This window comes from Chaetodon auriga, chromosome 15, assembly GCF_051107435.1.
Source record: "Chaetodon auriga isolate fChaAug3 chromosome 15, fChaAug3.hap1, whole genome shotgun sequence".
NCBI lineage: Eukaryota > Metazoa > Chordata > Actinopteri > Chaetodontiformes > Chaetodontidae > Chaetodon > Chaetodon auriga.
Genome location: NC_135088.1, coordinates 13821178 through 13834065, shown reverse-complemented (window position 1 = coordinate 13834065; position 12888 = coordinate 13821178). Strand labels below are relative to the sequence as shown.

The following is a 12888-nucleotide window of genomic DNA, read 5'->3' as shown; positions in this document are numbered from 1 at the left end:
CAAGCCATCAGAAGTGCACAACGTATACAACAATATGCTTTTCCTCTCGCACTGCCAGCTGGTTGACAAATTTGGTACAAACATTCATGTTTCCCTCTTTATCTGTCTGAAATGCTGAGTGTGCAACCCTCAACTTGACATTTACTGTAAGAAGACAGCAATCGTAAGAAATTGTGTGAGTACAGTGAAAGTGCTGGTGATATACAGAGGGTTCACAGATGTGGTAGTAACACTAGATTACACACTTCAGATCATTAAAGGATTAACACTGTTGAGCGTTTGACACTTAGCGACCTTTTGTCTGACACAGGAACAATATGAGCGGGGAATAAGATCATCAGGCCGGCGGGGGTGGAGGTGGGGGTGAATGACCTCAGTGCCGTTCACCTCTCCATAACAATGCAACAGATAAAGTTGCAAGAGTCTCCACACGCAGCTTTACATACACAAATGACCCTTTTGAACCCTTTATGGAGTCCCTGTTAAAAGCCCTGCATTAAAACCTAACTATCAGCCAAATGTACTGCACAAAATGTACTGTAAAGTCTCATCACCATTTGTAGCTTCCTGTGAGAACCACAAATCTCTAAGAAGTCAACTCAGAAAAAAAACCCTGTTTTCAGCTTTGTGACAAAGTATTTCACGGCTAAACTAAGAGCCCATAAAGGAACATTTCATCTTTCAGTTTATCAGAAAATTCAAATTCAAACTCACCACATGTGGAGATACATGGCTTTCAGTAACTTAAGTGGTCAGATGAATGTAATGGAGTAGAAAGTTGAAATAAAAAAAAGTTTATTTAGATAAGTATAAGTAAGTATAAAACGTCATAAAATGGAAATACTAAAGTAAAGTACCAATACCTTGAATTTGAACTTAAGTACAGTGCTTGAGTAAATATACTTCATTCCACCAAGTTTTTTTCTCCTCAAACCAACTCAGTGACATTTAGTGATTATTTGTCTGTAAATGGTTCATTCATTCATTCAAACATTTACTTATAAGAGTTATTTTTTCTTCCATTCAAACCTGAATGTAATACTCTTCTGTCCCACCAACCATCCGAGTGACGCTGACAGCACACCATTGATCATTATAATTCTACATGATTCAGGAGCCATATCCTGAAGGTTTGGGGACAGCACTGAGGTACACAACATGACAACAGACACATTCCTCAAAGCTCCAGCCGCTATCTTTTATACTCTTTCACATTTACTGGGAAGGAAACAACACACCCTGTCAAAGTTCATCTCTCCTGACGCGCTCGCTGGGTCTCACCCTTTTAACTATACCTCTGACCCTGCTGTTATTTTAATCACCGTGACTTAAGTCTGTGAATGAATGAGCGACAGTCACTTATGGAAGTGCTCCTATAAGCATGCATGCTCTGAACCCGTCATGCCACCTTCACTCCTTCAAAGATCTCTAAAGGGTAAAGTACACTTGCTGTTGAATCTGCGACTGGAATCTACCGGCTGACACTGTGATGTAAAGGGGGAAACAGATTCATTTTACAATCACAACCTACTGATCGGGTACTTCACCTAGGTCTTACTACCGGGACAGAAAGCTGAGGTCAATTTAGATTCTCCAGATCATTTCTTTTTTAAATTAAGTGAATTTCTCAAGAGGATTAACTACACGCCATGGAGGAAGACCTCAACAGCACCATTCATCCAGCTTGTTTACAAGACCCTCCGCTGGCTATCGATGTGATCAAGCGTAAGTGATCCACACACATCCTGCTCGCTGATAATGCTTTCTTATCAACCAGTCAGAGCTAAGGACACTGACAGCTCCCTCAGCGATGTCACGCTTGTATCTGAGTGTCCTGAATGCACCATGTGATTTCGGTTTCTTCTTCATTTATGTACCTCTGTTACAAAATATGTCCCACAAAGTAAACTTCATAGTAAACTGTCATGGATGTACAGTAATCATGTGTCTGCTGGAGTTAAATGCGCTCATGCTACAGTAGGAGTAACAAAAGCTTTTGCTAAAGTTAAAAAGCAGCATTCCTACATCATTTTAACAACATTTTCTATACCAAGAAAAATCATTTTTGTGCTGTTTGTGTGTGATATTTCACATAAAGTGTCCAACATACGTGTGCTGTATGTATCTGAACGCCTCTCTCTCCCCCTCTTACTGTTTCAAATCAGAGCTAGATGTCTTTGATTATTGCCTGTACACCATGCTCACCTGCATGTCCTGCTTGTCCCTGCTGCTGTACCTGGAGCAGTGCGTCTATATTTATAAAAACCTGCCTTATCCCACGAAGACCAACCTCATTTGGATAAGTGGCGCAGCACCAGTAAGCACTTAGGCCTGTTTTGTCATTATAATATGCTGCTAACTCTGTAACCAATACAGTTTAAATCACTTTATTTGTGGAGAAAGTTTGAAGAAGTCTGCGACAAGGCCTTTTGAAATACAACAGGAAATATGATTGAAACAGAGAAAACTGAAGATAAAAAGCAAACCACGCTACAGTATATTAAAGTACTGCTGTCATTGTGTGTTTTTATGCACATTACTGTATTTCTCTGTTTCAGGTCATTGCCACCATGTCTTGTTTCGGGATGTGGATCCCGAGGGCAGTCATGTTCACAGACATGACGTCCAACTGGTGCGTTTCCTCTCAAACTAGACCTAAGTCAGTACACAAGTGGAGGGTTTGTTTAAGTGATCCTCATGGGAGCTCATGTTAAAAGCAAACAAAACAATCAGTATTTCACACGTTCTCTCTTATCTGCACTCACTTCCTTTACTTACTTTAAACAACAATAATTATCAACGATCAGCGTTTGATGTCTGTTATCTGATAGCTGTGACCAGTAGCTAGGCCACCGTGCAGTGAACTCATCACTACTGTTATCACGTTTGCCGTATCATCATATTCCCCTTCACGCAGCTATATTTAAGCATATCTAGCTCAACAGACTTTGACAAAGCCAGACTGTTTGTGTAAATAAGCCTGTGCTAAATGGAACCGGCTGGAAAAACAACAAGTTTAGTTAAGGCTGGATAAATCATCCCAAACCCAAAGTTCAGGGCCGACCATCCATGCACACTCGCTGTCAGAAGATCAATTAAATTACAACAAGGTAAACATAATAAAAGCCCTGAAAACTTGAAAGCTTTGTATGAACTAGCTGAAGATTAGTTCAAACACTCGATGAATCATTACACACTCAAAGATTATGCTCAACTTCAATAAAATGCAGGAGTTTGCCACCCGCAGCGATAAATTTTATGTGCTTTCTTGGCACAGTGCATATAATTCAGCATGTTTAACAGTTCTTGATTTGTCGTCACGTGTCAAGAGCAGGTGTGTTTTTCTGTGCTAAACAAATGATATATTAAATTAGTCATTTGGCTCGCCGCCCTGAAAATAAACTTCAGTGGAGTGATTTTTGTGAATTATGACATACCTGCTCTTTCTTGTCTTTCTCCAGTTATTTTGCAGCCGTGGTGTATAAGGTCTTGGTTCTGATGATCGAGGAGTTTGGGGGAAGCAACAGTTTTCTGAGGCGGTTTTCTGGGAAACCCTTTCGGATCAGTACAGGGCCGTGCTGCTGCTGCTGCTACCCATGCTTACCCAACGTGCCCTTGTCACGGTATTTACACCTGTTCATACTAATACAGTCTGCATATTACTAGTCTGTCCTATTCTAATGCTGCTCTTGTATCTATACTCTCTCTGAATTGACTGCACAGTGATTGTACGCTGCACTTATGACTGCCTCCATTTTTAATGTGGCTCTTTCTTTGGATGGGATCATTCAGGCGAATGTTTTTCTGGATGAAGGTGGCTGCTCTTCAGTACGCAATCCTGAAGACGACACTCTCTGTCGTCTCCATAGTGCTGTGGGCAAATGGCAACTTTAATCAGTTAGATGTAAGTATTTTCGATGTTTCTGTATGTATCTAAAAATGAAATGAAAATGGCATGACATTTTACACATTTCTTTGCTTGTCTTTCAGCTAGCTGCCACCAGCACAGCCATTTGGATAAACTCATTCATTGGCGTTCTCACTATCATCTCCCTTTGGCCTATTGCCATCGTCTTCATGAACACTAACAAGTATCTACGCAGCCTCAATATGACCCCCAAGTATGCCATGTACCAAGTGAGTCAACACAACCAATACCACATATTTTGTGTTTATCCTTCATTTCTTCACCCGACGCGTGTGGGGAAAAGTCACACTGGGGCCTCTCCCACTCTTCTGTGTCAACTTGTTTTATTGCTTTATGGTTCAAAATGATAAGAGTGCTGCGGTTTTTAGTCCACAGTAAGTTTTTTTAAGACTTGGTGGAGAATTTCCTTGCAGCGTGTTCATCCTAAGAGAAAACGGTACAATGAAAGAGCGACAGGGTTCATGGGACATGTAGTCTCAGTTGAGAGAAACATAAGCACTACAAATACTCTATTCTGTCGTATCACTGGTGTCACAGCACCAAACTCTGAAAATTTGTGATTTTTAGAGATGCTACACAGTGAACCTTTGCTGTATAGTGTATGTAACTGATTCAGTATTGCTTTCTTCCTTAGCTGGTACTTGTATTGAGTCAGCTGCAGACATCAATTATTAACGTCCTGGCCATGAATGGAGTCATCGCCTGCGCTCCTCCCTTCTCTCCCAAAGCTCGTGGATCCAGTAAGAAACATCTCTGAATGTCTTTCTGCATCGGCTGCTTACATGAAGTGAAACGATCAATCTGAAAGCCCAATTATTACTCTCTCTCTCTCTCTCTCTCTCTCTCTCTCTGTCCCGTAGTGCTAAGTCAGCAGATGATGATCATGGAGATGTTCATCATCACTCTGGTCAATCGTTTTTTCTACCACCGTACATATAATCCAATTCCCTGTGAGGAACATGAGGAACATGACAACGACCAGAACGTCAAAGTTGACCTGGAGACTGCTCTGGTGGAGCATGATGTCTAAGAAATGAGAAGAGTGAAAGAAGTGGAAGTCAACACTGCTCTTTAACGATGTATCAGATCATTTAAGTTAAAAGTTTCTTACCTCATTTTGATCCTCGAATGTAAGGGGAGAGAGAACATCACTACTTGGATGGTTTTCAACTGTATTTCTTTGTACTTTTCACACAGCACTCACTGACATATCTAATAATAAACAATAAAAACAAACCCTATTTATTTGGGTTAATGTGTTTGTGTGTGTGTGTAAGACAACACAGTAATGCTGACTTAAACCAAGTGGTGAACTGAGGCCTATGCTGACATCTGAAGGATGTTTTTGCAGTAAAGTGGGCAGTAAATACTGCTGCATTATTCAGTTGGTTATGTATTCACTCTTTACAGTGTATTGACCTAAACTGAGGATTTAAGCACCAAAACATGAATGCATTTATCAAACAGGATTTATTCTGTCTGTTGTTCACTGAGCAACATGTACAGGGAGGTATTTGTGACAATGTTCATTTTTAATTTAGTTTCAATTCGATTTTTGTGTGAATCTCATGTCATTCCATCTCTGCTGCAATAATTTATGTTCCCTGCAAAAGCATCTGTGTACCAGTCTGACTGTGCCCTTAAACCTCCTCCTGTGTGTTAACACAGGCTGCAGAAACAGGCAGATTTGTTCAAAGATTGCTGACCCACTTACTCAGACTTATTTGGGCCAAGGAATACATGTGGATGAGACAGCAGCTTTATTTTCAGACTCTGTGTTCATTTTACAGCCGTCTGCAGCAAACTGTGCCACATGTTGTTTCCTCGGCCACCACAAGAGGCCATGCTTGTTCCACCCCAAACCCTCATTGATTCTCCTGGAAGTAAAGAACATCAAGTCGCCTCACATGAAAAAAAAAAAAAAAGTTCAACACAAACAAAATGTTTAGATCTTAAAACACGACAACTTAAAGTTTTTGGCTTAAAGTACTATTACAGTTGCTTAATTTAGAAGGACAAATTAAATACTTGAACCAAGCAAGCACAATATGTAATAAACTGATACTTAATGATGATTGTTAACATCTGCTAACGAGATGATGAACCAGGACTTAAACAAATTCAGACTGACTCCTGCATTTATTCTTATAGACTCTCATCCCGTCTTTCAGTGAATGCTAGAATTCTAAAAAAAAAAAAAAAAGAAAACTTAGACATGATAATGTTGACCAAACCATACAGAGTAAGAGATATATTAACACCGCCATGTTCAAGAGAGTTTCCTTTACCTCTCCCCTTTTCTTTTCTCCTTTTAAACTGAAATCCATTCATTTACAATTATGTAACATTCACAATGGCTCGCTTGTCTTCAGCAGTGTAGCTGACTCAAGTAAGACGTTCAAAAGGTCATTGCTATTAATTTGATTTATTATCATAATATCTACATTTTCTCTTCACAGGAAGCGTTACATTTGTGCTTTACGTGCTCTCTGATACTTGTAAAAATATTGCTTTTTGAAATAAAATGCAGCATAGTGGATGAATTTCAAGAGGAAAATACTCGACAAATATGCATATAGGTCAATATGCTAATTATGTCCCAACCTTGAGTGTAATCAATTGTCACATTTAACTGCAATTCCTATTCAGAAAACTGCAATTTTTGTAAAACTCCATAAATCTTGAGTAGACTGGGGTGAGTTACTGTAGGTTCACACTAGCTGGGAATAAGACCAGTTTATTTAGAATAAAGGCAAATCTGTTAGATTATTCAGCTGCATTAATAGGTATGTCGCATTAATCTGGATGAGTTTATGTAAAGCCAGAGCATTCGGAAATCACAATTTGGCCCTATTAATGGAGTATTTGTCTTTGCTGTTTATGTAAACAGAGTCATCAGACAGAGAGGAAGAGAGAGAGGAAGAGAGAGAGGAAGAGAGAGCTGCGTTCAGGGTGGGTTGATGACAGCCCCTGGCTCTGCATTGCTGACGAAAGCTGCTTAGCTCCTCAGTTGCTATGGCAACCGGGGAGCGCAGCCAGACAAAAACGAGGCAAAGGGGAGGGGCTTTCGAGGGAGAAATAGAGGAGAAAGGGCTGGATGGGAAAGATAGAGAGAGGGAGGGATACAGACAGCCGATAAAGAAACGCTCGGAGAGCCCAGAGGTAAAGCAGAGCAACAGACGGTCTGGATGCAAATGCTCACACCGCTGGCTGGGGAATAATAACTGCATCAAGTGACAGGAGGATACAGAGAAAGGGGGGAAACAGGGAGAAGATGGATGTACAAACGGAGAGCATGGACCCCCCGCCTTGTGAATCCCAATCGAGTGGAAAAATCAGAAAAGGATTCAAGCTGTTTGGCAAACGCAAGCCAGGCAACATCTTTTCTATCCGAAGCAAAGGGGATGGAAACAACAAGTCACCTGTTAACAGGAGCAAAACCCTCGATGGATTAACGGAGACCGCTGCGCCAGATTCGGAGCAGGAGCCAGACAAGGAAAAGGGACAGGAGGTGAGTCAAGGAGAGATGGAGCAGGCAGAAGAGGAAACGCTTGGCGAAGATGGCGTTCTGGCTGCCGCCCATCCTCGACCCTCCATTTCTTCAGTCAGCTCAGCCAAGTCCCTCAGCTTCCTGTCGTTACTGAGGGGTGGCCGGAGAGGAACAGGGGACCGCCGAGTCCACACCGTGTCCCAGCCAGTGGGTCGCCAACGTCGTGGGCTGAAGGGTCTCTTTGGCAATGTTAAGTTACGATCAAAGGATAAGGAGGACAAGGAGGATGCTCCCCCGAGCCCACTTCTCATGTCGTCCCGTGCCAACAGTGTGGAAATCATCAAAGAGGACCTCACCCTCACCCCCAAATCTCTGCCACGCTCTCTGGACAGCCCAGAGACTGAGAGCTGTGAGCCCATCAAGAGCTTAACAACACAGGACAGTACAGCCACGACCCCATCAGAGACTGTAACTCCCCCGGAGACAGCAGGCAATGTGAGTAGAACTAATGAGCATGTGTCGCTTTTTCCCACCTCTGAACCACCCTTGGTACCCGGTGATAACAGCCTGAGCTGCTTGCTGGCAGACATCTCCTCTCTCCTGACCTTTGACTCAATCTCAGGGGGTGGAGACATCATGGCTGATGTGGAGGCAGAGTGGGGAAAAGCCAGCAGTGCTATCAGTGCTGTTGTGACTGAAGTCACGTCATCATCCACATCTCTCTTCTCCAAACCCTCCATCTCCTCTCCGGTGTCTTCTACATCCGTCAGCACCACTACTACAGCAAAATCCTCTCCTATAGCCGTCCCCACAGCCACCTCGACCAAATCCTTTACTCCTCTCACAAAGTCAACTTTTTCCTCCTCTCCCATTACCAAGCCGAGCACCATCATCACAACATTGACCAAATCTTCTACTTTGACCACTCACTCAGTCAAATTGAGCTCAGACTCAACTCCACCATCTGAGCCTGCTACCAGCATTAAAATTAAATCAACTCCTGCACCAACCACGGGAAAACCCTCAACTACCCCTGCGACGATAACAAGCCTTTCATCTCCAATAATGTCTTCCCCTTTGATGACTATTAAATCCACACTGAGCTCCAACTCTGCTACTACCACGGCTCCTCCGAACACCCCGGCCACTGTAGTCAAGGCTCCCTCAGTTAGTCCAATTCTTACCTCTACAGTTAGTAAATTGGCTTCAGAGCCTCCTCAGACGATTCCTTCAGTAGATAAACCTAGCCCTGTAGCTACTCCACCTCCTGCACCAGCTAAACCTCCACCAGTAATCCATAGCTCTCCCACCCCTCTTGATTTGACCCAGCATCCACCTGTCAAATTGGAGTCGGCTAGTAATTTGAACCTGCAAACTTCCACTTCCTACAAACCTTCCCTAACCTCAGCAGCAGGACAATCTAAAGCCCCAGTGACAGTACCACCGGCCTGTACTGTTACAACCAAGCCCCCCTCTCCTGCACTGAATATCCCCTCCAAGATGACAATGGTTCCCACATCAACTACAACCTCAGCCTCGGTATCTACCCTTTCCAAGCCTTCACTCACCTCTAGCCCAGTGGACTTCAATCAGACCCCTCCCTCCGTTGTAACTGTTCCCAATCTTGGTCCTTCCTCTACCCTGACTACCACAACTAAAACTCAACCCAGCACCTCGTCTGTTCCAGCTCCAACTTCTTTAGATGAAATTCCCCCTAAACCCGCTCCTGTACCAGCATCTTCAGATAAGCTCCCCCCTGCTCCCACAATAACTTCAGCCCCTACCACTCATGCTGTTTTTTCTACAGCATCCCCAATACCTCCTGCTCTGGGTCAGATACCAGTCTCTCAATCTAAAACCACACCTGCTCCTGCTCAAGTCCTGATTTCTGGATCTAAAGATGCCCCTGCTACTGCTCAAATTCAAGATTCTATATCTAAAGCCCCTCCTGCCCCTGCTCAGATCATAGTTTCTGAGTCTAAAGCCCCTCCGGCCCCTGCTCAGATCCCAATTTCTGAACCTAAAGTCCCTCCAGCCCCTGCTCAGATCCCAATTTCTGTGTCAAAGGATCCCCCTGCCACTGTTCAAATTCAAGTCTCTCAATCTAAAGCCCCTCCTGCCCCTGCTCAGATCCCAGTTTTGGAATCTAAAGCCCCTCCTGCCCCTGCTCAGATCCCAGTTTTGGAATTTAAAGCCCCTCCTGCCCCTGCTCAGATCCCAGTTTTTGAATCCAAAGCCCCTCCTGCCCCTGCTCAGATCCCAGTTTTTGAATCCAAAGCCCCTCCTGCCCCTGCTCAGATCCCAGTTTTTGAATCTAAAGCCCCTCCTGCCCCTGCTCAGATCGAAGGTTCTGTATCTACTGACCTTCCTGTCCCCATTCATACCAAAATTTCTGGATCTAGAGACCCTCCTGCTCCTGCTCAGTTCCCAGTTTCTCAATCTAAAGCCCCTCTTGCACCTACCTCTGCCCCTGCCCCTTTCCCTGTCACTTCGCTTCCTTCTACTCCTGCACCATGGCCAAGTGAGGCCCAAGCATCTGCTAAGATGAGAGGAAGTGGACAGGCATCAGTGGACGGGCAGCTGGCTAGTCCAAGTAGCACAGGTGCCCAGGGGGCCCAGACAGTGCCATCCAAAACAGATGAACTGCATAATGAGTCACGAATGAGCCTCCAGGGGCCCTCCAGAGAAAAGAGGGCACCACAAGTAAAGGCATCAGGACATAGCAAAATACCTGTAGTTGGAGGGAGCAGAGCAGGTAAGATACCTGTCCGAGAGAGTCAACATGTTGATGATGAAGCAAGCAGGCCTGTGCTAGAGGAGGAGCGGCCCCAGTTCAACTCACATGATGCAGGAAGCAAAGATAAAACCAGTGATGTCGGGGCTACTGTGCCCACCTCAAAACACACCCAGGAGGAGAGTCAGCAGCCTCCCCAGCCGAAAGTCCTCACCAGTTTACCGCGTGACTCAAAGATCCCTGTGAAGCATGGCGCACAGTCTCACACTGCCTCCCAAATCCCTCAAGCTAAAGAACCACCTCGCACCAAGATACCCGTATCCAAGGTTCCTGTCCGCAGGGCTGGTAATAAACCTGGGGCTGGCAGCACCCAGATCAGAAAATAAAGCAATGGACCGAATCAATTAACAATACAGATTATGGCTCTGACTGCAACTTTTTTTTCCAATATAACGACATGGCCACCCTTTTTTTAATTCATATTTCTATACTGTATTTCTATGCTTGTCTCTCTGTCATCTCTTGGCTTCACTACACCATAAGCAACAGTAACAGAGTCAAGGAGGCTGACAGCACTCAAGCACAAAAACATCTCCACAGGGAGTGAAAGCAACAAGCCTGGCTCTTTGGCGCTGGGACAACTGGACATGCACTCAGGAAAGGTTCGGGGTCACACCTGAACACACAGCAGCATCGGTAACTAAGGATAAGCAAGATTCAAGGTCTTCTGGGAACACAGTCACACACACAACATGGGCGAGTGCCTTTTGAAGGGTGCTTTTCCTACAGACTCTCAAAATTTGTTCAGTCTTTTCTACAGTACTTTTAACTTTTGTTACTCCCACTTTTTGTAGGAACTGTCAAATCTTTTTTGTCTTTCTTTCCAGCAAGTCTCTTTGATAACAACCAGTCCCTTTATGTTTTTATTTATGTCAGGAGAAGAACCGCAGGAGCTCTATAATTACATGCAAAACAACCAAATTTACATTCCACACCTATCTCTGGATGTATGTAGCAGAAAATGTGCCATTAATTTTTGTACAAGATGTTGAACTGTACAGCGCCTGTGTGTCCGCCTGCTCATATGTAACATGATCTGAGCTCACTGTGAACTATGGGAGAGAGACTGGCTTTGAGGGAGGAAAGGAAATAACTCCTTCCAGTGAAATGGACAGTGGACAGAAGCCATTATGAATGGCACCGTGGACGTTTGAGCGAGACAGAGAGGATGCTGAGATGAGATTTCCACCTCATACACTGGCACATCCTTATCCTTACCCCACTCATACTCAGATGAGAACAATATCTCTGTGTATAGTCTCATCTATGTTGTTCTGTTTCCTATTTAATCAATAAAACAATATGAATACTTAGCAAGATGAGATCTGTTTAAGTTGTGAATTATATCCTGCTTCCCATATTGCGGCAGCTTGCAGACAGATAAGAAATGTGAGCACATATAAAACGAATAACTGGCACTGTATTAGGTAAGAATACATAATCTCTTGAGTTAATCTTATGTGGAAGGAAATGACATAACTCTAGAGAAAAGCTAAAGATCCGAGTAAAGCGAAATGTCAAACACTTTCTATTTTCACTGACAAATCCCCACAGTGGTGAACCATCTTACAACAGCCTGAGCTCAGAGTCCTCATAGGAAAAATGATTCCAACAACATCCACACTCAAAGCTCACTGACCTGAATAGTGAGCACATGAATGTCAGCAGAGCCCAGCCAATCAGCCGCAAGGGAAAACGCTTAACATGCATACCTTATTATCAGGAAAAGGGTTTGGGAATGTGTGTCATTGCTATTCTTAGTGTGAAATGCACTCAATGTGTCTGCTGAATAATGCCCCTCAGACTGAGTGGATCATTTGATTTGGACAAAATGCAGATAATTATTTAAAGACCAAAGGCTGGAGTGAACTATAAAGACTATGTACAATGCTGCACAAAAGCAACTCCAACAGCTACTAGTGATGAGAGTAAAACCTCAGGTTAGGGATGGGAATCTGATCTGAGTCACGGGGTTACATTCAGGGGACTGTGGCGTTAGGAAGGAGTGAAAGACAAAGGGTGATTTTTTTTTTTTTTTTTTTTTGCTTTTGCAAAAAAAAACAGTACGGAGGTGACACAAAAAGACCTCTGTTTATTTTAGGAAGCCAGAGGCGGCAAGCTAAGAAGAGAGGACCATCCTTCAAAAACACGAGTTTTTCAGCATATCAGGTGCTGTTATAAACTACAGAGGGTGAAACCATCTCCCTGGGAAAAGAACAGTCTCCCCCTGAGGCCCTGACTCATCACAGGTTCACCTCTCGGTAGCACCTGGATTCGGGATTAAAACTTTTAAATATTGTCTGTAACAGCATGTAGATTTACAAAACTTACAGCAAAGATCACGCTGGTTATACGGGATCACACTCCACCACAGTGTGATAAATCACATTATGTTCTCTGTTACAGCAAAGCATGAACAAGATTCATGCAGAAACGGAAACAGGCATAGTCAGTGAATGCTGCCTTTTGTTGACATCCATTCACATGATTGTCTCCGCAATGTGGCTTTCATGCTTATACTGTACGTGATCGTACCAACAGCCTTGAGTGAAGAACAACTACAGAACTTGTTGGAATAAACTTTTGAGCTTTATTGCATACAATGTCTCAGAGCACCTCTGTTTATTGGTTGTTTGTGTGTCTTTAAGGCCAGCCCCCTTGCCCTAAATATGTTAT

The 12888-nt window shown here is 43.5% G+C and overlaps 2 protein-coding genes across 3 annotated transcripts; both read left to right on the top strand.

Annotated features, from left to right (window-relative positions):
- Positions 1–1649: 1649 nt before the first annotated feature.
- On the top strand, positions 1650–4958 carry LOC143333261 (organic solute transporter subunit alpha-like). Its single transcript, XM_076751281.1, has 8 exons — positions 1650–1725; positions 2166–2317; positions 2559–2632; positions 3462–3623; positions 3793–3904; positions 3991–4137; positions 4563–4668; positions 4789–4958. The coding sequence occupies exons 1-8, from the start codon at positions 1650–1652 to the stop codon at positions 4956–4958; spliced, it is 999 nt and encodes a 332-aa protein (XP_076607396.1).
- A 2050-nt stretch (positions 4959–7008) lies between these two features.
- Positions 7009–12815, top strand: LOC143332744 (uncharacterized). Of its 2 annotated transcripts, XM_076750514.1 has the most exons (2): positions 7009–9680; positions 9724–12815. In XM_076750514.1, the coding sequence occupies exons 1-2, from the start codon at positions 7203–7205 to the stop codon at positions 9964–9966; spliced, it is 2721 nt and encodes a 906-aa protein (XP_076606629.1). In that variant the 5' UTR covers positions 7009–7202; the 3' UTR covers positions 9967–12815. The 2 variants fall into 2 exon arrangements, with proteins under 2 accessions (XP_076606629.1, XP_076606628.1); XM_076750513.1 differs by having other exon boundaries at positions 7066–12815.
- Positions 12816–12888: the final 73 nt, after the last annotated feature.

What these genes read in the sequence shown, in the direction of transcription:
- LOC143333261 (XM_076751281.1), top strand. Translation starts at nt 1,650, where the DNA reads ATGGAGGAAGACCTCAACAGCACCATTCATCCAGCTTGTTTACAAGAC. An exon ending in GCAACTTTAATCAGTTAGAT is followed by an intron (nt 3,905 to 3,990) that starts GTAAGTATTTTC and finishes CTTGTCTTTCAG; the next exon opens with CTAGCTGCCACCAGCACAGC. An exon ending in TCCCAAAGCTCGTGGATCCA is followed by an intron (nt 4,669 to 4,788) that starts GTAAGAAACATC and finishes TCTGTCCCGTAG; the next exon opens with TGCTAAGTCAGCAGATGATG.
- LOC143332744 (XM_076750513.1), top strand. Translation starts at nt 7,203, where the DNA reads ATGGATGTACAAACGGAGAGCATGGACCCCCCGCCTTGTGAATCCCAA.